Source organism: Gracilinanus agilis, chromosome 1 (genome assembly GCF_016433145.1).
Source record: "Gracilinanus agilis isolate LMUSP501 chromosome 1, AgileGrace, whole genome shotgun sequence".
NCBI classification, from domain to species: Eukaryota; Metazoa; Chordata; class Mammalia; order Didelphimorphia; family Didelphidae; genus Gracilinanus; species Gracilinanus agilis.
In genome coordinates, this window is record NC_058130.1 from 907,747 (window position 1) to 920,377 (window position 12,631).

Sequence of the window (12,631 nt, forward strand, 5' to 3'; positions counted from 1 at the left end):
GGAGCAAGCATTGGGCATCCTCAGGCCAGAGACCTGGAACAGACGAATGAGGCATCCTGTGGGGGTGGGCCGGGAGGGCGAAGGGCCCTGGGCAGGAGGCCGGGAGATGCCAAGTGTGGAATGGTGGGCGAAAGGAGAAACGTCTGAGGAAACGAGGGGTGAACCTCTGCGGGTGCCACTTCATTGAGCAGTGGGTGCCGGCTGGGTAACGGGTCGGGGCCAGGCCTGTCAGCTCGCCCAGGACCCCGACTGTATCGCGAGGTAGATTTTGTGTAGTAAAAGCAATTCATCAAATAAAGCCAGTTAACTTGAAGACGGCCGACAAGATTTGGAATTCAGTCATCTAGTTTCTAATTGGAGGAAAGAGTCGGGACATTCCGATTGGGAGGGGGAGGCAAACAGGTGTAAGAACTATCTGAAGTCAGAGAAAGAGGTTCCCCCCTTCCCGGCCCCCCCGGTGTCTAGTCAGAGGACTGTGGAGGCACGAACTGACTGAGCAGGACGGGACACACGGACCACTTGAGATGTCCACTTGTGTGTCTCTGGTCAGCAGTCCCTTGGGCCTCAGTTAGGTGATCTGAGCAGCAAGGGGAGGTGGTGAGCTCCCCGGCCGTGCACGGGCAGGTTCGAGCAGTGCGATAAAGCCGCCTTTCGATTCTGATCCATCAAATGCGTTTTTCTCAAGAGACGGTTCCCCGGCTGACTAGCCAGGGAACGGAGCTGGCTCCAGAACCAAGGCCCGAGGCAGGGTTGTTGGGGGGCCCTCAGTGCCCACGCTTGACCATGTGGCATTCTCACCCTCCCCTGTTGGTCACTTGCTCCAAGTTCTGCCTGCCGAGGCCTGGCAGAACACATCTCAGCTGTTTCTTGTGGTGCTGGCATAGGCCCCTCCTCCCCTTAGCCTGCGAGTTCCCCTTCTTGTTGGCATCATGGGCCTCAGAGGCTGTGCCCTATGGGTCTTTCCCACCCTGGCTACCCTCCTCTGCCCCCTCTGGCTAGTCTGAAGCCGTGATCTTTCCTCCTGCCTGCCCACAGGCTCTCCGTAGCGCTTTCCTGACCCTCAGACCATTTGTTCTCAGACAGACGGTTGCCTGCCTGTAGAGTTCTCTTGGCAGCTGGCTCGTGCCATCCCATCGGCTCCTCTAGGGATCTGTTTCCCTTAGAGCAGCAGCAGCGTTTGGGCCTTGGCGGCCCCTTGAGGCCTCTTGGCAGGAAAAATCCTGGTCTGTTATCGAGGGGGGAGGGTCACGATGGAGCAGCTGGGGAAGGGGGTGAGAGGGTGGATGAAGACGGGAAAGGCAGAGGGGAGAGTGAGGTGGAAAGCCTGGCTGGCTGTTGGAGAACAAGCGGAGGGTAGCAGAGAAGAGCCTCAGCCTCTTGATGAGGGTCTCCAGGGCAGGGGCTTGGGCTTGTGTTCTTGGGGATCAGCTGGAGGGTCAGATGCAGGTTTTGGAAGGCGCTGCCCTCCCCTCCCCCTGCCCCGCTTCTGGCAGTGTGACCCTGGGCAAGTCCCCTGACCTTGTAAGTCCTGATTGTGCTGAGTACCGTATGTGCCAAGGGGTGGCTACTGGGTGAGGGATGTGCAGAAGAGAGACGCACGTTTGAGTCTGGGCTGAGGGCACGGAGGGACTGCAGATGGGGGAGTCGTGGGAAGGCCAGAGTTGGAGGAGAGAGGCATGCAGTGTTACCTCAACAAAAGCCTGCTCTCCTTTTGGGGCGTCTCTCCAAGGGAAGACCGTAGGCACCCCCCAGGCCAGAGCAGGACAGCCTCTTGTTTTTTCTCCAGTCGTTACGGCTGCTGACCGAAGAGGAAGCCACCGACAACGAGCTGAAGGCCAAGTTCAAGGAGCGCTGGCAGAGGACGCCGTCCAACGAGCTGTACAAGCCGCTGAGGGCAGGTGAGCCTGAGGGCCTGAGGGCCGGGGGGTCCCCGAGAGTGGGGAGGTCGGGGCTGGACCCGGGCTGCATCCCAAGTCGCCTGCGGACTCCATCTAATAAAGGCCTCACCAGAAGTCCAGCTTGGCAGCGTCACAGAAAGGGCGAGGCTCAAGTGGTTGGCGCAGCCTTGACTCGGACGGTGAAGGCCGACCTTACTCCAGAGGCCGTGTGGGACCCCCCCGAGCCCTGGGTGCAGGCAAGGGGCGGCCGAGCCTCTGCAGACCCGGCTCTTTGTCGATCTCTTTAGAGGGGGCCAGCTTCCAGGGGGTGCTGGACAAGGCCATCCAGGCTGACGGTCAAGTCAGGGAGCGCTATCAGTCCCACCGGGATACCATCGCCCTGCTGTGTAAGCCCGAGCCCGAGCTGAACGCGGCCATCCCCTCGGCCAACCCGGCCAGAACCATGCAGGGGAGCGAGGTGAGACCGGCTTGGGTGCTGGGCACTGTGGGCTGGCACGGAGAGGGTGCTGGGCCGGGTCCCGCACGCTCAGCCGGCTGACCGCACCGAGTCTGAGGCCCTCATGGGCAGGCGTGTGGCTGATCTCGGGGTGCCCTTCACTGCTCCCCGTCAGCCTCGGGGCCTAGGCTGGAGCCTCTGTTCTTGTACCCTCCTGGCCCCGCAGGGTTCTTAGGAGGCGTGTGTGTGCGCGGTCAGTCGTCCTGCACCGCATGAAGCTCCCCAGAGGGCTGCGGTGGTTCCCTGGGGGTGGAGGCCGAGTCCAGGGTCCTCGTGGGCAGTCCCTGAGGGTCCCGTCCGGGCTCTGGAGGAGTTTTCTGTGCAGGAGACTCTGCAGCATAGACACGGCGGTCACTCTGGATGGGACTGTGAAGGCCCTGCCCGTGGGTGGGCTCTCCCACGGGACCCCCCGCTCTGGGGCCGGTGTCGATGGCGTCCGTGTCTCGCAGGTGGTGAACGTCCTGAAGACCCTGCTGGCCGGCCTGGACGAGGTGAAGAAGGAGCGCGAGCGCCTGGAGAGCGACCTCAAGGCCACCACGTTCGACATGAGAAGCAAGTTCCTGGCAGCGCTGGCGCAGGACGGCGCCATAAACGAGGAGGCCCTCTCTGTCACCGAGTTGGACCGTGTCTACGGGGGCCTCACCAGCAAAGTGCAGGAGTCTCTGAAGAAGCAGGAAGAGCTGCTGAACAGCGTCCAGGTGGGCCCCCTCGCCGCCCCTTCTGCCGGGCCCAAGCCGATGCCCCTGACTGCCTTGTAGCCCCGTTAATCGGGAAGCAGAGACCCGGAACGGTCACGGCGAGCTCCGGCGGGGCCCGGGGAGCCTGGAGGCAGGACGTCCTGGTTCTAGCCTGGCCTTGGACACCGGGCGACCCTGGGGCAGTCACTGGATGACCATTGCCCAGCTCTCCCTGCTCTTCTGCCTTGGAGCCAACACTTAATGTTCAGTCTGAGATGGAAGGAAAGGGTTAAAGGAAGAGGCGGGGGCAGAAATGCTGGGGTTCCGATGACTTACAGCGTGCGAGAGTGGGGCCAGGCCGGTGCCCACTGAGCCCCCGAGGGCACGAAGCCCCCTGGGAATGGCTCTTGGAGGCTGGGCACTCCCCAGCCCAAGGAGGAGCTGCTGGGCCTGAGGTGGATCGGGGCTGCCAGCCTCCTCCTGCAGCCTCTCATGCTGGGGGCACGGGCATAGGGCGTGTCGGGGGCACGGGTGTGACTTCACGGCATTCCCCACCTGGGGGAGGGAGAAGATCCAAATGGGGGAGAGGGGTCAGCTCGTTCTGGTTGGCCCCAGAGAAAAGCAGGAGCGCTGGGCCAGGGGGAGGATGTAGAGACAGCGGCAGCGGCCCGGCGTCCTTCCGGAGGAACGAGGTGGAGGGTCAGTGCGGCGTGGCAGGCAGCGAGCTCCCTCAGAAGCTGGGGCCGCTCGGGGGGAAGCCGCACAAACCAGCTGGGGCCAGAGGCCCTCCGAGGCCCGCCCTGACCCACAGATTCTCTGCGTTTCGGGCCAGGTCTCGCACCAGGAGTTCTCCAAGATGAAGCAGTCCAACAGCGAGGCAAGCCTTCGAGAGGAGGTCCTGAAGAACCTGGCCGCGGCCTACGACAACTTCGTGGAGCTCGTGGACAATCTGAAGGAAGGCACCAAGGTAGGGGCCCCCAAAAGCCTCTGTCCGGCCTGGAAAATAGGCAGCCCCTGCTGGGCCTCCAGGGGCACGTGGGCCGAGTTGTGGGGGGCACCCTGCGGCCTCAGACGCAGGATCCTGGGGGAGAGCCGCCTTCTGCCTGGGCTGTTGTAGGGGGTCCCTGGGGGAGCCCCATCAGTGGGAGGGCCGGAAACACAGGCACCTTCTCATGCCCAGAAGGGGCCAAAGACTGCTGGGCGGGGCCGGACCCTCATCCTTGGCGCTCTGCCATTCCCCAGCCCCCCTCACGCCGGGGGTGCCAGCAGCAGCTCCCTCAGCAGCTCTGCCCTTCGCCCCCAGTTCTATAACCAGCTGACCGAGATCCTGGTGAAGTTCCAGAACAAGTGCAGCGACATCGTGTTCGCCCGCAAGACGGAGAGGGACGAGCTGCTCAAGTACGTGGCGCAGCCTGAGGCGTGGCGCGTGTGTGTGCGTCTGTCTGCGGGTCTGTGTCTGTCTGCATCTCTGTGTGTCTGTCTTGTGTACGTGCGTCTGTCTGCTGGTCTGCGGGTCTGTCTGGGGGCTGCCCAGCTTGCGAGGCTTACGAGCGGGCACCCGGCCTCTGTCCGAGCATTCATGGCCTTTTCTGACCTCACTGTGGCTGCCCGGAGGTCTTCCTGCTCTCCTCTGTGCTTGGCCTTCGAGGCTCCGCAGGATCGTGGGCGTTTGGGACGCTTTCCGTTTCCGGGCTATTCTAGGCCGGGGGGTGCAGTTCCACGGACGCCCCCCCACCTTTCTCGCTTTACTCTTTCAAAGGGATTTGCAGCAGAGCATCGCCCGCGAGCCCAGCGCCCCGGCCCTCCCGGCCCCCGCCTACCAGGCCTCGGCCGGGGGCCCCCCTCCCACGCCGGCGCCCAGGACCATGCTGGTGAGTGACTGGATGGGGGTCCCCAGGCCGCTCCTCGGTCTCCTGCACCCCATCTCCAGGCCATCTCCTCCCCCAGACTAATGGGCCACCCCTATCTCTCGTAGCCGGCTAAGCCCCAGCCCCCGGCCCGCCCGCCGCCTCCGGTGATCTCGGCCAGTCGCACGACGTCCGCCTCCGCCGTGTCCGGGACCCCCGCCTCGGCTCCGTCGCCCACACCAGGCGTCCCCGCGTCCGGCTCGGCCCCCGGCGGGGCCCCGTCTCAGGCCCAGGGACCGCCGTACCCCACCTATCCGGGATACCCGGGGTAACGCTCGTGGCTGGTGGGGGTCGGGGGGGTGGACGGGCGGCCTCGTGCCTCACCGATGCCCTGTGCCCTCCGCAGGTACTGCCAGATGCCGATGCCCGTGGGCTACAACCCCTACATGTACGGCCAGTACAGCCTGCCTTACCCTCCCGTGTACCCGCCGAACCCGGGCCAGCCGCCCTACCCGGGGCCCCAGCAGCCGGCCTACCCGTTTCCCCAGGCTCCGCAGCAGCCTCACTACCCGCAGCAGTAGCGCTCGCAGAGGAAGCTCGGCGCCAGGTTAGGGGACTCGCAATAAGCCTCTCGCACTCGCTTCTCTAATGTACTGTACTTTCCGGCCGCCCCGGGAGCCGTCTGTGGCTCCGAGGCCCGCGTCGCGCCCCGCCAGGACGGCCCAGGGCCGTCCACGCTTTGGGGGGCCCGCGGCCCCCCGAGCCACACGGGGCTCCTTGGGGTTCGCCTCTGATCTAGGTTTCAATACGCTATTTTGTGAAATAATCAGAGCCTTGTAAATCTTATAACTTAAAATAAATGACTTAACTGGGTTCTTATCCTGCTTTGTCATTGATTCTCACCAGGTTTGTGGGGCACCCCAGAGAGAGGCGGCAGGCAGAGGGGATTCGCCCCCAGATCTGAGACACCCCCGGGGGGCCCTCGAGGCCCCTCTGGCTTCCTTCCTTCTTGGACCTTTGGTTTCGCTCCCCCATTCCGTCTTCCACAACGGGTGGGGGGGGGAGGGCAGCCACAGGAGCCTCCCCCCCACTGTGTGCCCAGGGCAGGGCCCGGGGCCCCCCTTGTGCCCCTCCGTCCCCTCAAGGGGGTGCCTGCCCTCCCCAAATACTTTGATCTAACACCTGGGGCGCCATTTTCTGGAAATTTCACCTCATCATTTACCGAAAAAGGGCGTGAATTGGCCAAAGATCTTGTTCTGTGGACTCTGACCACACGTGGGGGCCAGCTGGCGATCCCCACCCCAGGGGAGACCCCCTCCACCCCCTATCTTTGGGGGCTTCAGGATAACTGGGCCCCAAAGGCCTCCTGAAAACGGGGAGAAGGGAGTCTCCACTGGTGGCCGGGCAGCCCAGCTCCTTCCAGGGCTGGGAGACTCACTTTTGGGGTGACCAGGAGGGCCCGGGATGGGAGGACTCCCCCTTTCCCTGCCCTTCAAGGAGGACCTTGTGCCTGGTCTGAGTGAGCTCACGCCAACGGAGAGGAGGCTGGCGGCTTAGTGAGGGTGCGAGTCAGAGCTCCAGGCTTGACCCCCAGGACTGAATCCGGAGGAGGTCTCGGACCCTCCCCAGGGGGACCGGGACGAGGCCGTCCTGTAGAATGAGGGCCTCCCAGATCCTGGTCAATGTAAGTGCTGAGGCCTGTGGAAACAGCCTTGTTTTTGAACCCACTACCTGGGGGCTGTGAGCAAGGCCTGCAGTTACCCTGGGCGAGGAGAGGCACCCCGAATTCTGGCCTTTTCTAGTCTTGGGGGTCTCCTCCCCAGTGACTGGCGAGTCCTCGAGGATTCAGCAGGGAGGTCACTTGGAAGGTGTCAGATGAGGTGCCTGCGGGCCTGGGGTCGCCCCTTCTAGTGCCGTCTGCCTCCTCCTGTGGGCAACCCTTCCCCCCAAAAACCCCCGCCCCTTCCTCCACCTCAGTCCTTGTGCCGGAGGCCGAGGTCCCTCGTGGCTTGTGTCCCGGAGTATTTTTGTCGTGCCTCTCCGTTTCTTTGTGATTGGCCTCAGGACAGAACAGGTCATGGGTGCGAGGTGCCGAGGAAGGGAAGCACCATGTTGGAGGGAATGAATGAATGAGCCCAGGCTGCTGTTGCTGCCTGAGAAGTAGCCTTCGGGTCGGGCCCCATAGAGAGGAAGGAGAGGAAGCTCGCAGGGATGGATGGGAAAGGAATAATTCTATTTTTCAAGAAAAAGAAGAGAATGTTCAGGCTTAGTTGCTGGCTTGAAATTTATATTTTTAAAACAACCCTTTCTTACCCGGCGGGGACTTTTCGGATTCTTTTCTGATTCTACAGATTGTTGGATGTTGGGTTCTATTTTTATTGTCTTTCTTTGAGGGGACGTTAGAGAGAAATGCCAATGTGCCAATGACTGTACCCTCCGAATAAAGCTTGGAAGATTCTGACTGATTTACTCGTCTGGCCAATTCTTTTTCGTGTTCACTCGGGAGCTCTTTCTCTTGGCTCTTCCTTCCCATTGTCTGCTCGTGAGTCGGGGGGGACGCACTGATGGAACCTTTACCTTGTGCCGGGCCCTGGCCTGAGCACCGGACACACGGGCTGGGCCAGCTGCCGCCCCGGGGAGCTCCCGCACCTTCCCTCCAGGCCTCCCCTCCTCGCCTGGGGCTTGTTTATCGTTTTCCTAGAATGTGTTCAAGTCTTGGAGAACTTTGGTCCGGCTCCGGCACCTTCTGAGCGACCCGGTTCTGACTGGTGGGGCGGCCGTGCGCCTTGCCAGCAAACAGGTACGCTTAGAAGCTCGAACTGAGCCAGCCAGGCATGTTGACGGGAACCCCCAGAAACGTTTCTTTTGTGCAGGGATCGGGAAGTTGCTGGCGAATGCGGGAAGGACCGAGCAGTAGCAGCAGCAGCAGCAGCACGCTATCGAGGTCTGTAAATTAGGGCAAAAACGGCACGAGGTTTGGCTGGTCGTTTATTTTGGCCCCAATTTGGCATTTTTCATTATTGCAAATGGAAAGAAATCGGGAAGGGGGGGGGGGGAGGCTTTCCCTGACTACAATCCATGGATTTGTCAGGGTTGAAACATCTGTGGGCCGAAAGCTTGTGTTTGAGAGCAGGGAGCCCTCTTCATCCCTCTCTGCCCTCCCTACAAGCAGCTCCTCAAAATTCTGTATTGCTTCGCGTCTCTGCTCCCTGTCTGTAAGGGGAGAGCGCAGCGATCCCTACACGCTGCTGCCGTTCAGAAGGCCGGGGGAGCTCTCCCAACTTCCGCCATCTGGAGCGAAACTCGGGCTCCGTAACGTACTTCCTGCCCTTTCCGCCCTGGACACATTGGGCTTACTGAGGGGAAGTCACCTGGCCAGAGAAAGGAAAACTTCCTGCTTGGTAGAAATTTAGGGCAGCTCCGCGGCACAGTGGAGGAAGTGCTGGGCCAGAGTGCGAGGAATCCATCGGTGCGCAAACACAGCTGTAACTGCCCAAAACATCTTTGTCTGCTAAGGAGGCCTGCAGATGGGCGCCCCTCCCCCCTTTCTGGAGGGGACGATGGAGAGAAACGGGTTTGAGGCTGGAGCAGAACTAGGACCTCCGCCCTTCTCTTTTTTCCTGGTTGGCTGTCCAGTGCTGATATGTCTCAGCGTTTTGGGGGGCTGCTCTGTTTGAAGGAAAAATAAGAATAAGACTGTGAGAGATACAGAGAAAGCTCCCGCTAAAACAGCGCAGCTCCGCGATGCCATGCAGAGGGCCAATCCCACAGTCAGGATGGCTCGTGCCCCCGAGGCCAAATTCAGCCTCAGGACCCTCGCTCTGAGTCTCTTCACCCCGTTTGCCTTCGTTTCCTCACATGTAAAACGAGCTCAAGACAGAAATGGCGAGCTGCTCTAGGATCTGTGCCAAGAAAACACCCAAAGGGGCCATGAAGATACCGCCGAGGAGGCCAAGGGAGGAAGGTGATTCCTTGTCGGCAGTTTTGACGTTCCCTGGTACCTAAGAAGGGTTTCTTGCTAACTTCTCTCAACCGTGAGAAGAGTGCTTAAATCAGGAAGCAAAGTAAAAATAAATCGCATTTCATTAAAGAGAGGAAAGGGAGATTTAAAGAAAAAAAGTCCCCTCATTACGCTGTCTACAAGAAACACATTTAAAGTAGAGACGGGGGAGGGGGGAGAAACCCTACCCCTTTCTGTGAGCATTGGATTTTAATGGCAGCAGTAGTCTTTAGATAGTTGTCATTGTAATGCTAAGATAGTTAAATCATGTTAGTATAAGGGAGGCCTTTGGGGGTCATTTTAGTATTATGGGTTTGATGTGGCCTCACTGCCAGCCTCACCCTTCACATTGGCATCCGTATGCCTCTTCCACAATCTTGGCCTTGTCCATAAAGTGGCTTCTCCTCCCCAGCAGAAGTATTTCCTGATGACTCTAGCCAGTCCACATCTCTTTTCCTCACTGTCCTGAATTGGTTTTGTACTGGTAGAGACGCTCTTATTCTTTGGGGTATAGAGGAAGGGCTCTTCTGGGCTTGACCAGGGGTCTGGCTTTATTGGAAGGCTGAAGAAACCTATTTCTTTATGGCTCTGAGACTTTGCTTCTCATTTACTTTCCTGTGGTTAGAAATGATGCAACAGAAAGACCAGGGGCTGGAGCCAACCCAAAAAGCAGGGGTAGCCGTGCTGATTTCAGACGAAGCAAAGAGAAGAATAGCCCAAATGAAACGAGGAACCACAGACAATGAAGTCATGTTAATACCAAACACACAGGCACCAAAATGTCGAGCTGCAAATTCCTAACAAACTTACATGAGTTATAGGAGGAAACAGACAGTAAAACTGTTCCTTGTGGTGGACCGCAGTGTTCCTCTCTCAGAAGAACTAGGTAACCATGAAAAGAGATGAACAGAGTTTTAGAAAGTTAGATGGGAGAGCTCTGGAGAAAACTGAATGGAAATAGAAAGGAATAGACCTTTTTCTCAGACCCACATGACACTTTCACAGAAATTGGCCAGGTTCCAGGGCCTAGAAGCCCTCCAAGCAGAAATTATCATCATGGAATAAAGATGACATTCTTTTATTTTATTAAGGGCTGTGAAAGGATTAAAAATTAAATAGAAACAATCTAAAGAAATGAATACAGATCAAAGAACAAATCATAGAAAGTTTCATTGAGGAGAATTACAACAGTGACATAACATATCAGAATTTGTGGGATGCAGCCAAAACCATACCATGAGAAGTTTTATCTCTAAACACATCACTAAAATAGAGAAGGAGCAGATCAATGAATTGAGCATACAACTAAAAAATCTAGAAAAAAAAGTCAAAGCTCAAATAAACACCAAATTGGATGAAAAAAAAATGAGAGTAAGAAAACAAGACAAGGAGCTGATTTATGAATTTATGAAAATTATTTATGAAAATGAATTTATGAATTTATGAAAATAAAATACATAAATTATTGGTTAAATTTTTAAAAAAGAAGACCAAATTGCCAGAATCCATAATGAAAAATGTGACTTCTCTGCCAATGGAGAGGAAATTAAAGCAGCTATTAGGAGCTATTTTGCCCAATTATATGCCAATAAATATGGAAAACTTAAGTGAATGGATGAATTTTTACAAAAATATAAATGGCCCAGATGAGCGGAAGAGGAAGTAGGATTCTTCAGTAACCCCATCTGAGAAAAAGAAATGGAACAAATCATCCATGAGATTCTTAATATCCCCAGGGCCGGATGGACTCCCAGTGAATTCTATCCAACATTTAAAATCCAATTCTAATAATGTGTAAACTGTTTGGAAAACTAGGCAAAGGAGGAGGCCTACCATATTCCTTATAAATCACCAATAGGATGCAGATTACCCGAACCAGGAAGAGCAGGAACAGCAGGAACCGAGGAGGCAAACTAGACCCATCTCCCCTAATGAATTTTGATGCAAATTTTTTAGCTACTAGCCAGGAGAATAGAGCAATGCTATATCGCAGAGCTCCTAGTCCGTCACCTGACAGGTTTTATACTTGGAATGCGGGCTGGGCCAACATTAGGAAAATGGTCAGCACAATGGATGGCGCCAGTAACTAGCCCCACAGAGAGCCTTTGGCAAAGGCCAGGCCCCATTCCGGAGATTCCTTAAAGAGATAAGTAACATCTGGAAAGCTCTCCGCAATCATCTGTGGTGGGGACAAGCGAGAAGCCTTCCCGGAAGAGCCGCGTTTCTCAGTCTTGCCCTGGGAATGCTTGCTGGAGCCACGAGAGAGGAGAAAGCATTGAAGGGTTTCGATGGGACGAGGTGCGGCAGCCACCATGATGGCCTGCTTGGAGGATCACTGAAAAACGAACGGAAGCCACCACGACTTCGGCCAAGCTGCAGGATATAAGCTCAATCCATAGAAATCCTCAGCATTTCTGTATGTTACCAACAAAATCTAGCAGCGAGATGTAGAAGGACCCCATTTAAAATAACAGCCCAGAAGGGGGTCCCTCTGCCAAGGCACTCCCCCCGCCCCCGCAACGCTTACCCCAGCGACAAACACTTCACACAAAGTTAGCTCTAAGCAGCCGGAAAACACTCGTTACTCCTGGGCAGGCGGCGCCAATGGGAGGAAAAGGACAATTCTGCTAAGTGAATCTGCCCCTTCCGTGGTTCCTAGAGCTAAAAAAAGGATCAAACACATGCGGAGGACCAAAAGGTCCAGGAAATGGCCGAACAATGGGAAGAGGCTGGCTCAGAAGGCCGGCGGCAGACGGTCCCATTCTGGCTGGAAAACAGCGTGTCAGGCCGGCCGTGCAGTGTTTGGTGAATCCACAGATCCAAGTTTCTGGAATAAGAACTCGCCCTTGGACAGAGTCCGGGAAAGCCGGAGCCCAGTATGGCGGCAGCAAGGCAGAGACCACCTTCCCAGTCCCCGTCTCCGTCCCCACGAGGGCGGGATGTAAAAGCCGAGCAGGATCCTGGGGCCCTGAGCCTAGAAGTCCCGGAGGTCCGGTGGTCTGGGGGTCCCGGCTGGGCGATCCCCACGGCCCGGCCCTTCCCGCCCTTCTGCCTTGATTCCAGGAAGGAAGGAGGAGCTTTAGAAGGGAGGCGGCAAACGCATGGGGGCGCTTGGAGTGGTCCATCTGGTCAGCTCCCCCTCTTCCCTCTGCCCCAGGCACGCCTGTCCCCCCTCGCCTCCCAGGGGGAGTCCGGCAGGGAGGGAGGACGTCCGAGTAGCTGCCCAGCTCGGCCCTGGCCTCCGTGGGGAAGGCGCCCTTGGTAGCCACTCAGGGCACCCAGGAAGGGCTGCAGCCTGGCCCGGGGACAGGAACCCCGAAGGGCTGGGGCCCTGGTTCTGGCCCAGGCGGTCGGAGGCCCCCCCCAATCCAAGCAGACCCATTCCCAGAAGGCCTCCCCCTCTGCCATCGGACACCGAGGGTGGCTCTGAGGGCCCAAAAGCCTTCGGCAGGCCCCAGGGAAGGGTGTGCCCGGAGCTGGAGGGCCGTGGGGGGCAGCAGGCATCCCTGGCTCCTCCTGGGCCTTCTCTCACCCCTTGGGCTCACCCTCTTGCTTGGAGGCTCCCTCGACGCCGAGGATCACAGACGGAGATCCGGGGAGCCCTCAGCATCCTGGCACTGGGGCCCGGGCAGGAGGGCGCTCTGAGGCCGCCTACAGCTCCCCCCCCCCCCCCCCCGCCAGAGGAGGGCCTTGCCCGGCCCACTCCCCCGTGC

The 12,631-nt window shown here is 58.1% G+C and overlaps 1 protein-coding gene across 3 annotated transcripts in view; it reads left to right on the top strand.

Annotated features, from left to right (window-relative positions):
• Positions 1-7,383, top strand: part of LOC123231066 (programmed cell death 6 interacting protein) — a 31,080-nt gene extending 23,697 nt beyond the window's left edge. For 2 of the 3 annotated variants that reach the window (XM_044659013.1, XM_044657636.1), the window contains exons 11-18: positions 1,787-1,898; positions 2,186-2,355; positions 2,844-3,092; positions 3,904-4,038; positions 4,375-4,469; positions 4,831-4,942; positions 5,047-5,246; positions 5,325-7,383. In XM_044659013.1, coding sequence (XP_044514948.1) covers positions 1,787-1,898; positions 2,186-2,355; positions 2,844-3,092; positions 3,904-4,038; positions 4,375-4,469; positions 4,831-4,942; positions 5,047-5,246; positions 5,325-5,499 — 1,248 coding nt within the window. In that variant the 3' untranslated portion in view covers positions 5,500-7,383. Of the gene's footprint in view, positions 1-1,786; positions 1,899-2,185; positions 2,356-2,843; positions 3,093-3,903; positions 4,039-4,374; positions 4,470-4,830; positions 4,961-5,046; positions 5,247-5,324 lie in introns of all 3 variants that reach the window. The other variant, XM_044658328.1, reaches the window with a different exon arrangement.
• The last annotated feature ends 5,248 nt before the right edge of the window (positions 7,384-12,631 follow it).